At 43.4% G+C, this 17,801-nt stretch overlaps 2 protein-coding genes across 6 annotated transcripts in view; both read left to right on the top strand.

The window, feature by feature from the left end:
* The window catches only part of STRIP2 (striatin interacting protein 2), a 49,075-nt gene extending 46,570 nt beyond the window's left edge, over positions 1-2,505 (top strand). For all 3 annotated transcript variants that reach the window (XM_027539019.1, XM_027539020.1, XM_027539018.1), the window contains one exon: positions 48-2,505. In XM_027539019.1, coding sequence (XP_027394820.1) covers positions 48-298 — 251 coding nt within the window. In that variant the 3' untranslated portion in view covers positions 299-2,505. The remainder of the gene's footprint in view (positions 1-47) is intronic.
* A 6,633-nt stretch (positions 2,506-9,138) lies between these two features.
* On the top strand, positions 9,139-15,995 carry SMKR1 (small lysine rich protein 1). 3 transcript variants are annotated; one of them, XM_027539017.1, is made up of 3 exons: positions 9,139-9,207; positions 9,575-9,626; positions 15,293-15,995. In XM_027539017.1, exons 2-3 carry the CDS (start codon positions 9,624-9,626, stop codon positions 15,485-15,487), a joined length of 198 nt encoding a protein of 65 aa, XP_027394818.1. In that variant the 5' UTR covers positions 9,139-9,207; positions 9,575-9,623; the 3' UTR covers positions 15,488-15,995. The 3 variants fall into 3 exon arrangements, 2 of the variants coding, with proteins under 2 accessions (XP_027394818.1, XP_027394817.1); XM_027539016.1 differs by lacking the exon at positions 9,139-9,207 and adding an exon at positions 9,442-9,499; XR_003510701.1 differs by lacking the exons at positions 9,139-9,207; positions 15,293-15,995 and adding an exon at positions 11,338-11,378 and having other exon boundaries at positions 9,297-9,626.
* The last annotated feature ends 1,806 nt before the right edge of the window (positions 15,996-17,801 follow it).

Raw genomic sequence — 17,801 nt, 5'->3', positions numbered from 1 at the left:
TGTCCTGAGTTGTATACATCTTTTTCTTTCTAATCTTCCCAACACAGACATCGATGCCAGGCCATGGGACTTCCAAGCGGAAGAATGCACCTTGAGGGCCAACATTGAAGCTTTTAACAGCCGCCGGTATGACAGACCCCAGGACTCTGAGTTTTCACCTGTGGATAACTGCTTGCAGAGTGTGCTGGGGCAGAGGTTGGATCTGCCTGAGGATTTCCACTATTCCTATGAGCTCTGGCTGGAGAGAGAGGTGTTTTCACAGCCCATCTGTTGGGAGGAGCTGCTCCAGAATCACTGACTGAGCTCTTGTCAACAAGCATCTGATAGGTGGGGGTTGGCTCCAATAAATGGTGCTCTGCCAACCCTGCCCACTCAGCTTTTGTTTCCAGCCCTGGGAGTGCTTGTTCAGGGTAGAGCTGGCCTAGACTTAGGACACCCAGCGTGGTTCAGGACTGTTCTGGGGACAGTTAGGCCTGGAGATAGTAGAAGGCTGGGATCCTGGGTGATTAAAAAAAAAATTGATTTCCTTGCCCTGGGGTCACTTGGATGCCCAGCTGGCCTTGAAATCTCCTACTGGATCAGTCCTGGCCAGGCTCTTATGTGGGACCGCTCCCTTCTTTAGTCTTGCCTAGAGCCAGGCTAGCCTCTACTGGCCCCAAGAGTAGGAATAAGTTTATTATGGCATTTGACTTATAGCATTCATCATAGGTAATAGGAACTGCAGGTCATAAAATAGAGAGGACATTTTCTTCTTGCTCACCCTGGATTACCAGAGGGTTTGCAAACCTAACATTAAAATTAAGTCTATATTTTAAAAGTTAACATTTTGACACCTCTTTCTAAAATTTGCTCTAAGATGATCTTTAGAGCACCTGCATCTTCTCTGGGAAGGATGATGGTTTACTGTTACATAAATACTGCATGTTAGAGAAAAGTATATCATTTAAAGTGTTTTTTCTTTATTCCTTAAGAAATCTATGTTCAATGTGAAATTTCCTCGTGTAGTCTATGTACAGCATGGAGTGATCTGCCACAAACCAATATGAAACAGTCAGGCCTCCTCCAAGGATGTTTCATGTGTTTCTGAAACCACTTCAGTCTTAAAATGACTGAGTACATTGCAGAAAATTATCCTTTTCACCCAGTTAATTTTTAAATGACAAGTTAACTATAGGAGTTTTTATTTATTGAGGTGACACATCCATTAGTGCTCAAGATCAATTTATTTTTTAATGAAATAGAACACCAAGACCATCACAGCTTACCATTTTTCTTTTTCTCCTATTTTGATTGGTGATTTTGTCCCCCCCTCTTTTTACTGCTAGCAGTAAAAAGTGTCCTGTGGATATTTAGCAATTCTGTTTCTACCTAAAAGTATTACACATTTCTTTGAAAATGTAAGGGTTCATGTACCAACCTCTTTAAACTTCTCTCTCAGTTGGGAATCACATGCTTCCCAACTGAAACAGTTTTTAGGGAAGTTTCTGATTCAGTCAGGATAATCTTATTTCTCTTCTGTCCTCAAAGTTATGGCATCTGTAGTTTCAAGCTTTTTTACTTTAAATGCCCCCTCCCTGCAATAAGGACTCTACTGAATCTTTTTAGTGATAGCACCAGGCCTCTCTTATGGTGCCAGGAGGTCTAGTCAAAATCAGCTTATTTACTCCACCCTTTGTCAACCAGAGTCTCTCTTGGAAGTCCTGTTAGAGTTGCTAATAATTCCCAAAGAAACTAAACCAAAACTCTGATCATAGCTTGGATTTTACCTCCTTGTGCTGTAGAGTAGCAGGATTTCTTTTTGTTTGTTTTTTTCTGGTGAGATCATGAAGAATGTTAAGTGTGTAATGGATGAAACTTAAAATAGTCTGTAAATTTTGCCTGAGTAGCACAGCAGTCCTCATTGCAATTAAAATTTACTGAGTATATCATTATTAATCTCTATTTTATGATTTTAATGTGATTTAAGTGAAAAGACAACTTTTAAGGAAAGAGCAATTATCTATTTATTTTGAATACACAGTATATAGTATTTAATTTAGTCAAGAACAGAGGTTACTCTTAAAAATACGCACATGAATGCTTTCTAAGGCATAGATGTATACTAAACTTTAACATTTCATACTGTCTTTAAATAAATCGTCTCTAAGGGAAGATTAATTCTCAGTGCAGATGGGAAAACTGAGGCACCAAGGATATTTGATTAGTTTCAAATCACATCATTTTTCTACTGACTTGCTGGGATTAGCATTCAGGTACTGAAAGCCAGTCCCATACGTTACAGTAATTGATTTGAATCACCCTATTTGAGAATACATGTGTGTGGTTAGGAATAAATTCAGAGTAATCAATCAATGATGATTACTGTTACAACATGGAAGAACATTATTTCAGTGATTTATAAAGTAGAAGATTTTTATTTGTGAATGTTTCAGTAAAGTTTGTGTTGATTGTTCGTAACACTATATATCTACTGAAGCACTTTAATAAAAAGAGAATTGAACTGGAGTTAGAAATTGGTCTTTGACTTCTTCAACACAAGGGAATCTTAAAGACATTAGATCTAGAAAGGAAAGTTAAAATTAAAGGGATGCCTGGGGGTAGACTAATATAAACAACTGCAAAATCTCAGTGACTTCTGACAAAGCTTTTTCTCTCATTATTGGTCCTGGCAGGTAGCTGCTACTCTGCTCAACTCAGGTTAAATTTCTGGATTAGCTCTACTCCAGATGCTGTCTTATTCTGGCACTAGGCTGATGGAATAGTCCCTACCTGGAACATGGTGTTCTTATAGTTAAGGACAGAGCAAAAGACCGAACCATACCATGCAAGCACATTTAAAGCTCCTGCTTGGGTGTGGCACAGGTCAAATTGCTCATAGTGAAAGTGTTAGTCATTCAGTCGTGTCTGACTCTCTGCAACCCCATGGACTGTAGCCCGCCAGTCTCCTCTGTCCATGGAATTCTCCAAGCAAGACTCCTGGAGTGGATTGCCATTCCCTCCTCCATGGGATCTTCCCAACCCAGGGATCAAACTTGGGTCTCCTGCATGGCAGGCAGATTCTTTACCATCTGAGCCACCAGAGAAGCCCAGATTGCTTATATTCTACTGACAAAAAGCAGTTGACGTGGATGAGCCTAACGCTGGACCAGAGAAGCGTACTACCTATAGGGAGGCAGTTGCAACCAGACATATGGGTAGACAGTGAGTCACAGCAGCTTCCCAGGTTGCCCTTGAGATTGGTGGTGGGACTTTCTGAGATGCTTTTTTTTTTAATGACTGCGCTGTTTGTCTTGCAGGATCTCAGTTCCCCAACCAGGGATTGAACCCAGGCCATGGAAGTGAAAGCCAGGAGTTGTAACCACTAGGCAACCAGGGAACTCCCTAGAGATTCTTCTTGAGGATATCAACAGCTTTCCAATGAATATTTCAAACCACCCATTTCAGTGTTTTTTGCTGATATGTTCAGTGTAGCTTTCTTGACCTTCCTTGTCCATAGATCCCCGGCTCTTCCACCTGAAAAGTATTAATCATTGTCATATAAAGACCAGTGTTCCGTGCTTTCTGTTTTCCCTCCAAGTAGAATTCTTTTTTCTCTAGTCCTTCTTGAGATGACCCATATTTACAATAAAAATAGCTGAGATTAAGAATGTCCTTGTGACAAATTCCCTGGCAGTCCACTGGTTAAGACTCAGTGCTTTCACTGTCAGGGCCTGGGTTCAATCCCTGGTCAGGGAACTAAGATCCCACAAGATGCATGGCACAGCCAAAAAAAAAAAGAATGCACCTGTGATTTTGGGACAAAAATGACACTGGTTTATACAATCAAACTCATGACTTTGCTCTCATTGGATGCTATAGTTGATGAGCTCTGTAGCCACCTAAATATCCTTACTTACATCTTTGCCATATTCACAGTTTCCAGGAATGAAGACATGGACATACCTTTTAGAGGGTCACAATTCAACCCACTAAAACTCATCAGACACTAACAAATAGCAATATTGGTTCATTTACTCTATCAGTATTAGAGGTATAATGCAAGAAAATACTTGCAGCTATTGATGTAGCCAAAAGAGATTCAAGTAAAGAAAATTTTAGCCTTGGGTAGAGGATATGACATGAGGGAACATGTGTAAAACTGAAGAATACATTTATGTGTTGGTATTTTTATTAAGAAGGTACGTGTAAAAAATTCAAATAATTTTCAGAGTACACAGTGGAAAATGTAATCTCTCAACCCAGATCTCATCTTGTTCCCCAGAATTAATCACTGTCAGTATTTTTTTCTATTTTTTATTCTTTCAGAAAATTCCCATATCCATCTCTTTGTCGTTGACTTTTTTTTTTTTTTTTTACAGATAGGAGCACAATGTACTGTTCTATTCTTTCTTTTATTTATCCTGTAGATCTCTTTTTCTATATCAGTATTCTCTTGTATGGTTAAATTTAATATATCAAATAATTAAATAATTCTTCCTTAACTCTGCTTTCCGGCATTTTCCAGCTAAGAAATGTTAGGGCCAATGCTTAAGACTCCAAGCTTGCATTACAGGGAACACAGGTTCAACCTCTGTCACTAAGATCCCATATGTGGTGCAGCCAAAAAGAAAAGAGGTTAACTTTAAAAAGAAATGTCAGAAGAAAAGGTATAGACGGGAAGGACAGGGTGTGTGCATGTGTGTATGTTGTGTTGGGGATGAGGTTAAGAGATTCGCTCAGTTCTCACAGCAATAGGCCAAAGCTAGAGAGAAGGCAATGGCACCCCACTCCAGTACTCTTGCCTGGAAAATCCCATGGATGGAGGAGCCTGGAAGGCTGCAGTCCATGGGGTCGCTGAGGGTCGGACATGACTGAGTGACTTCACTTTGACTTTTCACTTTCATGCATTGGAGAAGGAAACGGCAACCCACTCCAGTGTTCTTGCCTGGAGAATCCCAGGGACGGGGGAGCCTGGTGAGCTGCCGTCTATGGGGTCTCACAGAGTCGGACACGACTGAAGTGACTCAGCAGCAGCTGAAATACAATTTGCTACCAGCAGTTCTTCTGGCCATTCAGACTCTCAGCTCCTGTAAGCTGAATGAGATTGTGTCTGAGTGGGCTGTGGGGGATGCATAGCCTGTTTGCTCCTTTAGTAATTAGTCAGACTTAAATTTCAAAAAGCAAGATTTAAAATTTTTACTTTTATTTTATGGAAAAGAAAATAACCAAAGCCTTTCAAAGGAACTGCAAGAGTACAAAAGTCATCCCACCTCTGCCCAAACATCTTTGGTGACGGTGACTTTCTTACTAAATAAGACAGCACCATCTGTCCCCTTGCCTCCAAATGGAAACATTACTTTGAATATTCTGTAACTTTTTGTTCAAATGCTTAATGGAGCTAGCAGGACAAAGATCCTCCATGTGGATGCCTATGAAAATATGTCAGTGCTGCAAGATGTGAGGTAATTTACCCAGAAAGGCCATACAGCATAAGGACTCAGATTGACGGTACAGCACCCAACTTAGTGAGTTGGCATATCCAGGCTCTGCCCCCATGAGCTGTATGGTAAATGACAAGTTATTTCATCTCTCTATGCCTCAGATTAGTAGTAGTGTTAGTCGCTCAGTCAGGTCCAACTCTTTGTGACCCCATGGACTGTAGCGTGCCAGGCTCCTCTGTCCACGGAGTTCTCCAAGCAAGAATACTGAAGTGGATGGCCATTTCCTTCTCCAATGCCTCAGATTCCCCATCTATAAATGGGGGTAATAATACTACCCACTTTCACCAGAATTATAAGGATTCAGTTCAGTTCAGTCACTCAGTCGTATTTGACTCTTTGTGACCCCATGAGCTGCAGCACGCCAGACCTCCCTGTCCAACACCTCCCGGAGCCTACCCAAACTCATGTCCATTGAGTCAGTGATGCCATCCAACCATCTCATCCTCTGTCGTCCCCTTCTCCTCCTGCCCTCAATCTTTCCCAGTATCAGAGTCTTTTCAAACGAGTCAGCTCTTTGCATCAGGTGGCCAAAGGATTGGAGTTTCAGCTTCAACATCAGCCCTTCCAATGAACACCCAGGACTGATCTCCTTTAGGATGGACTGGTTGGATCTCCTTGCAGTCCAAGGGACTCTCAAGAGTCTTCTCCAACACCACAGTTCAAAAGCATCAATTCTTCAGCGCTCAGCTTTCTTTATGGTCCAACTCCTACATCCATACATGACTACTGGAAAAACCATAGCCTTGAGTAGATGGACCTTTGTCAGCAAAGTAATGTCTCTGCTTTTTAATATGCTGTCTAGGTTGGTCATAACTTTCCTTTATAAGGATTAAATGCATCAATATAGTAGTGCTTAGAATAATGCTTGTTAAACATGAGTATTCAATAATTACTGGTTATTCCCACCCTATTAAAGAATCCTCCAGCAGGAATAACATTTAAATTTAAATTCTCTAGCTCAGGGGTTAGCAAACTATAGCCCAAATTTGGCCCACTGGCAGTTTTATACAACTTGTGAGCTAAGAATGGTTTTTACATTCTTAAATGCTTAGGTGGTGGGGTGGGGGGGATCCATAGAAGAAAAATATGTCACATGAAAATTATGGGACATTAAATTTTAGTTTCCATAATTATTGTATTGGAACACAGTCACGCTCATTTGTTCATGTGTTGTCTATAAATGCTTTCATTGTATATCAGCAGAGTTGAGTAGTTGGAAAAAGAGGATACAAGGCCTGAAAAGCCTAAAACATTTACTTTCTGAGTTTGCCAGCCCCAGCCCTAGATAATTTCCTGAGTCTGCCCCACCTGGTCTTACTGCACTCCAAGGTTCTCACTGTTGGGCCCCTAGTGCTTGAGATTATCTACAAAGAATTTTATTTTTTCTACAACTTCCTCTTCAAAATTCAGGCTACAGTGGATGAAGTGAATGCAGTGCTATACTGTTGAACTTAATGAGATTAAAAAAAAAAAAGAGGGAAGGAAGGAAGGGGAGGAGGGAGGGAGGAAGGAAGAAACCACCAGAGTAGAAAGGAAGAAATAGGAATTTTTAAATGTAACTTCTAAGAAAGATAGTGACAGAATATTCTAAGTTTGAATATTCTAAGAATGCACACTTTATTTCTGGCAATTTTTTTTAAGAACAGCACAGTTACTATTTATAAAGAAGACATAAGGATGTGTACTCATAAACAGATAAAATTAACTAGTGCTTTTCTAATGTGAGTTTAAATAGTTATCTAAATTTAACATCATCTTCCAGTTTACACAGGAAGATTTGTTCAGTTCTTGTAGAACAAATGGATCTTAAGTCCTGAACATTAAGTGATTCTTAAGTGGACTGGTATTTAAGAAAAATGCTTATGTTGTCGATGCCAGTTTCCTTTGACTCTGACAGCAACCTGTGCTCTTTGTTGTAAGGAAGTCTGCCTTTCAGCCCCACACCTCAGCAGCCCTCCACACCTCCTGCAGGTCAGTGCTAAGGCTTTCTCCAGTGCAAAGACTGATGACTCTTTCGGTCAGTGGAAAATGGTGCTGCCATTGAGGTTGTACCAGTTGTCACTAGACATCCATTTTATGTTCCACCTGTCCACTTTCATGCTTTCCTGTGCTTTATATGTTTTTGGGTTTTTTTTTTCAGACCTCCAATCTGGAACTCAGGAAAAGCAGGACTAGAACAGATCTGAAACTAAGCCAGGGTAGACATTAACCTGAGAAAGTTGTGATGACCCATTGACTGTAAGCAAAGAGTATGAGCTGCCCCAACCCAGGGATTAAGAGAGGGGCCAGCAGAGGAGAAAGCACAGGTCTCCTAAAAGTAGCTGGAACTTGGGTTTGCTTTGCTGATGAAGGATTAGAGAAAGGAAATATATGAGAACTTGGTGTACAAATACCCCCCCTTTGGAAGCCAGTTCAACAAACATATGAAGGAAAACAAAAACACACCTGACCTTGGTTGCAGAGCCTTTCAGGACCCCGCCCCTGCATCTGGGTCCAGTCTCCTCCTCCTGCCCTGGGCTTGCAATGTCCTGTCCCCTGACCTTGACATAGCTGACTCATCGTCCAAATCTCAGCTAAACCTCAGAGAGACCTTCCCTATCCACCAGTCTAAGAATTGTCAGCCATCATCACATCAATTTTATAAACTCAATGTAATACATCCTGTTGCACCTATCATTTTTATGTCTGCCACTCCCCCCACATGATTCCCTGTCCCTCACCCAAAGAAAAAAGGAACTTTGTTGCATTTACGGCTGAATTCCTGGGCCCAAAACTGAGTGTCAGGCACATGATAGATGCCTGATAACTTGAATAAAAAGAAAGGAGATGAGTCATTAAAATGAATGAGGTTCCTGGTCCTAAACTGTTTTCTCCCTCCGCAGGGAGGTTTCTCCCTCCGCAGGGAGGATGTCAGGATGAGCTGACGGTTGGAAGCAGAACTCCCTCTACTGGGTCCTTTCTTGCTTTTTCCCACAACCGGTATAAGAACTTTTTTCAGGCTCTTTTAAAAACCATTTTGTAGGACTTCCCTGCTCCTCCAGCGGTTAAGAATCCGCCTGCCAATGCAGGGGACACGGATTCCATCTCTGATCCGGGAAGATTCCACATCTCAGTGGGGCAATTACGCCCGTGTGCCACGATTACTGAAGCCCAAGTGCCGAGAGCCTGTGTTTTGCAAAGAGAGAAGCCACCACAATGGGAAGCCAGAGCACTGCAACTAGAGAGTAGCCCTCACTTGCCACAACTAGAGAAAGCCTGCGCACAGCACAGCCAAAATAAATCATGAAAAACTTTTTTAATTTTGTAATGTTTCTATTATTACAGGCTCTTTTAAGACATTTCCGCATGTTGTTTTCACTTCAACCCTCAAAGGCTTTTATCTCATTTCCCAAAAAAGGTACTGGAGTCTTGGCTAACTTCTCCAAGGTCAGTCAGTGAGTGGCAGAGCTCACACTCACAGCTGAATCCGCCCATTCCAAGGCCAAGACGGTACCCCCGCCCCGTCCGGCCGGGTGTGGCCCGGAGCCAGCCGCCGCTGCGCCGAGCCTGAGTTCCACGCGCGCGCAACCTTAGCCAGAGTCGCTCGAGGGACAGTGGCCCGGCCAACGCGGCGTATCCGGGAGGGCTGGCGGCGTCTGTCAGGAAGGCGGGCAGGGCTCCGCGGACGGGGTGGGCGGGTCGGACTCTGCCAACGGCCGGGCGCCAGGCCCGGGTGTCCAGGCAACAGGTAGACACTGCGCGGCCCCGCCCCCGCGGCGCGCGCCTCCCGACGTTTGTGCGCGCGGCTCTCCAGCGCCCGAGAGGCGCACTTGTCGCAGACGAGCATCCCGGAACATCCGTGCGGCGGGTGCGCAGTCCGGCGTGGCGGCCGCTCGGTGGCTGACGGCCCCCTTGCCCCGCCGGGCTCCCCTGAGCGCCTCGGCCTCCTTGCGCCGCTCCGCGGGAGCCGGTCCCAGACAAACGGGGCGAGGTCCCGGGACCGGCAGCGGTTCGCTGGCGAGTGCAGAGGCGGCAGCCCGGTGAGCGGCAGGAATGGGCGCGGGGGCGCCGCCCCCAGGCGATGCGGAGAACTCGGGTCTCTGTCTTTCTTTCAGGATTGGGAACCCTTGCCATACTCACCGGCTCAACTGAGAACGCATTACCATGGTAATACACTCTACTTACGTCTAAGAGGTTCCGAGGCACTTTTTAAATTGGTTTAAGTACCGTTTGTCTTGTAGAGGCACGCTTTACTAAGCTTTGTTGCCCGGGCCAAGAGATTGGCGCCTTCATCTCCAAGGGTCGTGGGGTGGCGGTGTCCAGCCCAGTGATCTGAGCGCTCTGGGTAAAGATGAGGGGGGAGAGGGGTTTTCTTGGTGGTCTGCGCCTGCCGAAGGGGACTGTAACCGCAGAATCAGGCCCTCTTTTTGTGAGTTGGTTGGTTGAAGTCCTTTGGTTCTGCGGAGCAATTTTCACACCGAGAAAATGCCCAGGGCGCCAGTACATACCAAGAGCGACTAGTCAGGCACCTGGCTTCTGCTGCCCTGTCTAGGGTCCCAAGTGGGATTCTTTCTGTGGACTGTTGTTATTGTTCAGTCCCTTAGCCGTTTCTAACTTTGCGACCCCCATGGACTGCAGCACACCAGACTTCCCTCTCCTTCGCTATCTCCTGGAGTTAGCTCAAACTCATGTCCATTGAGTCTATGATGCCATCCAACCATCTCATCCTCTGTCGCCCCATTCTCCCCCTTCTCCTGCCCTCAGTCTTTCCCAGCATCAAGGTCTTTTCCGGTTTGTGGGCACTTCACATCAGATGGCCAAGTATTGGAGCTTCACTTCAGCATCAATACCTTCCAATGAATATTGAGGGTTGATTTCCTTTAGGATTTACTGCCTAGATCTTCTTGCTGTCCAAGGGACTCTCAAAAGTCTTCTCCAGCACCACAGCTCAAAAGCGTCACTTCTTCAGCCCTTAGCCTTCTTTATCCCTACATGAATACTGGAAAAATCAGAGCTTTGACTATACAGACCTTTGTTGACCAAGTTAAAAAGTGACTGCTTTTTAATATGCTGTCTAGGTTTAGCATAGCTTTTCTTCCTAGGAGCAGGAGTCTTCTAATTTCATGGCTGTAGTCACCATCCACAGTGATTTTGGAGAAAATAAAATCTGTCACTGTTTCCACTTTTCTCCCATCTACTTGCTATGAAGTGATGGTACCGGATGCCATGATCTTAGTTTTTTGAATGTTGAATTTTAAGCCAGATTTTTCACTCTTCTCTTTCATCCTCATTAAGAGGCTCTTTAGTTCCTCTTCCCTTTCTGCCATGACTGTGGTAATATCTGCATATCTGAGGTTGTTGATATTTCTCCTGGCAGTCTTGATTCCAGCTTGTGATTCATCCAGCCTGGCATTTCACATTATGTTCTCTGCATATAAGGTAAGCCAGGTGACAATATACAGCCTTGATGTACTCCTTTCCCTATTTGGAACCAGTCTTTTGTTCCATGTAAGGTTCTAATTGTTGCTTCTTGACCTGCAAACAGATTTCTCAGGAGGCAGGTAAGGTGATCTGGTATTCCCATCTCTTTAAGAACTTTCCACAGTTTCTTGTGATCCACACAGTCAAAGGCTTTAGCATAGTCAATGAAGCAGATGTTTTTCTGGAATTCCCCTGGTTTTTCTATGATTCAGCAGATGTTGGCTATTTGATCTCTGGTACCTCTGCCTTTTCTAAATCCAGCTTGTACATCTGGAAGTTCTTGATTCATTTACTGTTGAAGCCTAGCTTGAAAGATTTTGAGCATTACCTTGCTGGCATGTAAAATGAGTGCAATTGTACGGTAGTTTGAACATTTTTTGGCATTGCCCTTCCTTAGGATTGGAATGAAAATTGACCTTTTCCAGTCCTGTGGCCATTGATGAGTCTTCCAAATTTGTTGGCATATTGAGTGCAGCACTTCAACAGCATCCTCTTTTAGGATTTGAGATAACTCAGCTGGAATCCCATCACCTCCACTAGCTTTATTCGTACTCATGCTCCCGAAGGCCCACTTGACTTCACACTCCAGGATGTCTGGCTCTAGGTGAGTGACCACACCATTATGTATATCCAGGTCATTAAGACTTTTTTGTATCACTCTTCTGGATTCTTGCCACCTCTTCTTAATCTCTTCTGCTTCTGTTAGGTCCTTGCCATTTCTGTCCTTTATTGTGCAACCCTTGCATGAAATGCTCCCTTGGTATCTTCAGTTTGCTTGAAGATCTCTCTAGTCTTTCCCATTCTGTTGTTTTCCTCTGTGCCTTTGCATTGTTCATTTAAGACAACTTTCTTACCTCTCCTTGCTGTTCTCTGGAATTCTACGTTCAGTTGGCTGCATTGGTCCCTTTCTCCTTTGCCTTTCCTTCTCTTCTTTTCTCAGCTGTTTGTCTTGCATCTGAGTTGCATTTTATTCACTCACCATATTTTATTCATCCCTGCAGTGTTCCAGACATTGTTCTAGGTCCTGGGGAATTAAGCGAACTCATAGATAAAACCTCTGGGTAGGGAAACATACAATAAATATATAAACAAAAAGTATTATTAAATAGTAAAGAGTGCTTGGGGCAAGGAGATAGGAAGTGACAGTGCTGGGAGGGTTATTGGGAGGCCATTTGTACTTCCTCCCTCTTTGCCTGGGACAGTCCCAGTTAATGCTTGTTGCAGTGTGTTGGTTTGGGCAATGAATTATATGGTCACCTTAGTAGTAGAAAGAATACAGGCATGGTGTCTGGGAGGTTTTTCTGAAGAGGTAATATTTGAGCAAAGGCTAGCACAAAGATAAGAAACAAATTAGGCCCGCTGTGGAGATCTGCAGGAAGAGGAGGGAGCAGGGAGGATCTTGGCGCATTTGGGTACTAGAAGGAAGGCAAGTGTGGCTTGAAGCTAAAATGGTCTTCATTATTCAGAGAGTTTTAAGTCGAGAGCTCTGTGTTCTGAGACCACAATAGCCAAGAGCCATGGGGTTGTAGTCAATCAACCCAACCAGCTCAGAACTGAAAATTTTCATTCCTTTATAGTAATTTTCTAACAGATTTATTGAGCTAGAGTTGATACACAATAGATTGTACATATATAAAATGTACAGTTTGATAAGTTTGGCATAGGTGTACAGACATTAGGCCATCACCACATTCAAGACATACGATTTGCAAGTATTTCCTCCCAGTCTGTGGCTTTGCTTTGCATTCTCCTTTCAGTATCTTTTGAAGAGCGTAAGTTTTCATTTTGATGGTGAATTTACCCATTTGTTCTTTTACAGACATCAAATTGGATATCATATCTAGGAAATTTTTGCCTAATCCGAGGTCACAAAGTATTTTCTCTGTATTTTCTTTTGTAAGTTTTATAATTTTGAGCCATTAGGTCTGTGAACCATTCTGAGTTAATTTTTGCATATGGAACATATATGGATTGAAGTTCATTCTTTTGCACATGGATATTCATTGTTCCTTTTTGCATATGGAACATATATGGATTGAAGTTCATTCTTTTGCACATGGATATTCATTGTTCCAGCAGCATTTATAGAAATGATTATCCTATCCTTGTTCCACTGAACTGCTTTGGTACTTCTGTTGAAAATCAGTTGAATCAGTTATTTGAATCAGTTATCTAAATATACATGTGGGTCTAGTTTGCACTTTATTAATCTATTTGTCTATCTTAACACTAATACCATCTGACTACTATAGCTTTATAATTCTAGAAATAAGGTAGTATTAGTCCTTCAACTTTGTTCTTCTTTTTTAAAACTCTTAGCATTTCCCTATGAACTTTAGAATCTTCCACAAAGAGATGAGAATTTTGAATAAAAATGTCAAACCTCTGTCTTATATCCTTTGCATTTCCATATGAATTTCAGAATCAGTTTGCCAATTTCTACAGAAAGATGAGAACCTTGAATAAAAATGTCAAACTCTGTGTGAATCTTAGTTCTCAAACCATTTTAGAGATTAAAACACACTTTTTTTTTTTGGCAGTTATTCCAGGTAAGTCAAGTGTGTTTGACATGCAAAAGAGTATAAAATCATAAAGGAAGCCAAGACTCAGAATCCTTAAGAGCTTATGGCAGTGGACATCCAGTACCCCACCAGGATGCTTTATCGGGAGGTGCAGTTATCATATGGGCTCCATATTGTCTCTCTTCATTTGGATTTCCTCACAGAAGCCAGGCCACTATGTTGTAACATAATGTCTCATCTTCATTCCTGCATTTCATATCTAGGAACATCCTCCATTTCACTTAACAAAAATGTATTTTAGTATTTTTAACACATTGACTATGTTTCTCTTTGTTTAAGTGAGGACATTTTTAAAGTGAAGTGCTATGAACAGGACGTCTATTTTATACAAACATTTAGCCCTTGCAGGCATCCTTGATAACTTACACACTCCTCCTTTCCCTTGCCTAGAAGAGACACCTTTTCTGTAGTATACTCCCATCTGTTACTTTCTGTATGGGTGGGTCATAGGAATAGAAAATTCCTCGCAGCCTCGTGTGGCTGTAGCAAAACGTGGGGAATCATTTGTTCCCAGGTTAGGATGGTATCCATTCCTGTGCCCACAGGGCCTTAACCAGGCAGTGTGATTATGGCAAGAGCACTGCTCCTGAGCCTGGTGAATGCTGGTTTGCACTGTGACCTTGCCGAGCCTCTGCTTTTCCATTTTTAAGATACGAATATACCTCCCTCCCTTGAAACTCATGAGGATTAGCGATGATAAAAGTGATGGCAACGTCCTTTATTAAGTGCTTAGTGTCAGACACTTGCTATGTGCCTGAGATTCGTGTCTCCCTTAATCCTCATGACTGCTTAATGAGGTTGAGAGTATCACATAACAAATGCCAAAATATGTATTTGATCCTAATTAGCCAATACATTTTAATTTAATCATTATTAGGAAAATTCTGAAACATGCACAAAAAGAATAGTAAAATGAATCACTATATAGTCATATCTCAGATTCAGAAATTGTAAGCATTTTGCCACCTTGGCTTCATCTATGTTTTATTGGTCGGGTGGGGGTGGGCAAGGTGCAGTATTTTAAAGGAAAATCTCAGGCTTCATTTCATGCCTACAGATTTTAGTATGCATGTCTGGAACGTGTGAACATTTTCTTCCATGACCCAAAGCCACTCTCAGACCTAACTGAATTAATAATTACTTGATATTGTCATTTTCTCAATTGCTTTTTTTTTTTTTAATGCCTTTTTATGGTTTGTTCTAATCAAACTGCAAACAAGACCCACATATTAATTGCCATAGGTTGGGGCTTTTATTTTAGTTTTTTGTGTTTTTTGGAGTTTTTTTGTTTTGTTTTAACAAAAGTAAAGAGGAGAAGGCCACTTCTCTTCTTGGGAGGGCATCTTTGGGGAGGCGCTGGGGAAGCCTGGAACACAGCCTTCCCCTCCCCCTACACGCATTCCCCTCTGGCCCTTGACCTTCTCTCTCCCGCCCCGGTTTATCTCCCTGTACTTCACCCTCTCATGGAATGACACAGCCCGCAATGTATAGGTCTTGTGCCTCAGTTTCTCCGCCTTGCTCTCCCAGTCTCTGGGCGCTTAAATCACGTTGGGTCTTGGGACGGTGCCTGATAAGCAGTCGCTGCATCGGGCTGCATATGACTTCTCTTACCGCTTTATACAAACGTTTTTTGTTGTCAGTTTTTTTTCCCTGTAGGAACTTTTTTCCCCTTAAGTTCGGTGGGAAATGTTATATTTTCAACATATTTCAACATATTTTCAAGGTTACAAGAACTAATTTTGCCCCGTTGTATATACTTGTCTTTGAAAGCCAGCTAAAGGGAAGAAGAAAGGCCGGGGCAAGTCGCGTGGGAAGAAGCAGAAGAAGCCGGAAGTGGACATCCTCAGCCCCGCCGCCATGCTGAACCTCTACTACATCGCACACAACGTGGCCGACTGCCTGCAGCTGCGCGGCTTCCGCTGGCCAGGTGCTGCCAAGACAAAGAAGGGGAAAGGCAAGACTTAAGCGAGAGCATTTCCCAGCCCCTCTAGCCTGCAGAGAACAGAACCTGGGGAAGAAAAAGCAGGATTGTGCCACCGTTGCAAGCAAAATAGACTTTATTGAAGACAATCTTGAGATGCAAACTGAGTGTGCTTTTTCTGTGGTAGATAATGATAAACGCATTTTACTTCCTCAGCTAAACCCAGATATGAGTGAGTGAGCCAGTTTGGTTTTTCAGAAGTTAAGGGGTGGGGGGGAGAAAGTGTGCGGTAATTCCCACACAGTGTGGTGGAATTGATAGAACTTTTAGAAGTTATTATAAATCTGGGTTAGAAGTGAACCTCGCTGTCCAAGGGCAGTTCTAGCTTTCACGAGTTTTCTTTTGCCCAAAGGGGTTTTGTTTTTTAAAGTAGACATGACAAAAAGCATTGCATTTGCTCATGGGTCCCTCTTTCGACCACAGTTTCCTTCCCTCATCTTTTTCTAGAAAAATAATAAATATTTTTTTGTTACTACCATTTTCTTCTCAGCAGCCTGACTCTTGTCTGACTTGAATTACCCGCAGACACCGATGGAGACCGGGGTGGTCAGCCCTGCTCTGACCTCGCTAGGCCTCGGGAACAGTAGCTCAAAGGAAGGACAGGTCGGTGGTCCAGGTGCAGGGTGCTCATGCTTAGTCCCTACGTCATTTCCGACTCTCTGACCCCACGGACTGTAGCCCACCAGCTCCTCTGTCCATGGCATTTACAGGGAGAAAGAGAGAAATTAGCCCTTGTCCCTCTCTCCTTTCTCTTTGACCAAACTCTTCATCCTCTTTTTCTCCACTCTTATATCTTCCCACCTTCTGCAGCCCTTTCCTTTAAGCATGGCTGACCCTGACTCTTGGAGTCACTACTGGAAATGTGCCTTTTGCCTTCTACTGATATTCTGGGATCTCCCCAGCCTGTGTGAAGATACTTAAGAGAGAAAACCGCAATTGGTTCTGCTTGGCCCCCAAAGACCTAAAAGCCCCAAATATGTAACATGGAAGGAAAGGCGCCTTTAAGTATAAGCACCATCTTTGAATCCCATAGCTATCAGAGATTTTGTAAATATCAGAGAAGAAAAGCAAGTATGTGAATCTTTGTACCAGAGAAGGGGGATTTTGCTCAGAATCCCCAAGCTGGGGGTGACACTTGTCTGGCTGTGTCGTCTGTGTGGACTTAGTGTGAGCCCTCGGCTGGCTGTCAGGGGAACCCTGACTCAGGTCAGGTGAAAAATGGTGCTCCTCTTAACCTGAAAGCACCCTGTCTGTTCCTGAGAAACGGGGCGACCTTCCCACTCTGCTGACACTGCAGTGCTGTATCCGAGCAGTTTCTGTGGACACACCAGCTCTAGTCCAGTCCTTCTCAAACCTGGGTGTGCACCATGGTCACCAGAAGACTCCCGAAAGCTCAGGTTGCTGGGCCCTACCCAGCAGGAAGGGAGGGGTTCAAGAATTTGTGTTTCCACTAAACTCCCAGGTTGCACTGCTGCAGGACCCTTGGAGAAACCCCACTCTAGTTCTTGCTGCCTCACCAGATGCTGAAAAACCTGACGGATCTCTGACCTTGTAGGATGTCTGAAGCCCTCCTCTGCCTCTCTTGGGCTTCAGGAGCTCATGTCTGAGCCGTTGTGTTTATCTGAACATTAGGGAGGTGGCAACTGTGTTGCTGCTTTCTGATCTCCACAGCAGGAGAACGTGGCTGAAGGGGGGACAGACGTGCCAGTCACAGACTTCTGTGGGCTGAGTGGATCATGGAGGTGGCGATGTCTTCCTCTTTTGAGATGGTTAAATGATGAGCATGCAGAAAGGACTGGAAGCATTTGAACACGGGCTTGGATGGGGTGCTGTGTACTCGGAGTCTCCACCCAGGTTTTAGCAGAGTGGCTATTTAGTATTGTGCTCATTGCAGTGCTGGGGTTCTGAGAAGCCCTTAGGAGTTTTGAATTGAATAGCTGTGGCGGTGGTATAGTGGGTGTATGACATGAACTATCACACACAAGCCATATAAAAGTTGTGGCACATTTTACTTCAAACAAAATTTTTTTTGGTGAAACACTCTAAAATTTTCTTCAATAAAATTATCTCATTTTGACAATTTCTTGAGTATCTTCTATACTTGATACTAGGAAGGTAAGACAGGGTCCCTACCCTTCAGGTGCTCCCAGCCTGGTGAAGGGGGCTGATGCCCAGGTTCCATTGTGGTGGCAGCTGCATTTCTATTTCCACTTGGATAAAGCACATTCATCGTCTGGTTTATGCAGGTGATTAAGAAGAGGGTGAGACTAGCCTTTATAGGACACCTGGGGGGCCTCT

The sequence above is a fragment of the Bos indicus x Bos taurus genome, chromosome 4 (assembly GCF_003369695.1).
Source record: "Bos indicus x Bos taurus breed Angus x Brahman F1 hybrid chromosome 4, Bos_hybrid_MaternalHap_v2.0, whole genome shotgun sequence".
Lineage (NCBI taxonomy): Eukaryota > Metazoa > Chordata > Mammalia > Artiodactyla > Bovidae > Bos > Bos indicus x Bos taurus.
Note: the sequence above shows the minus strand (reverse complement) of the source record. Positions and strands in the feature narration are given on the sequence as shown.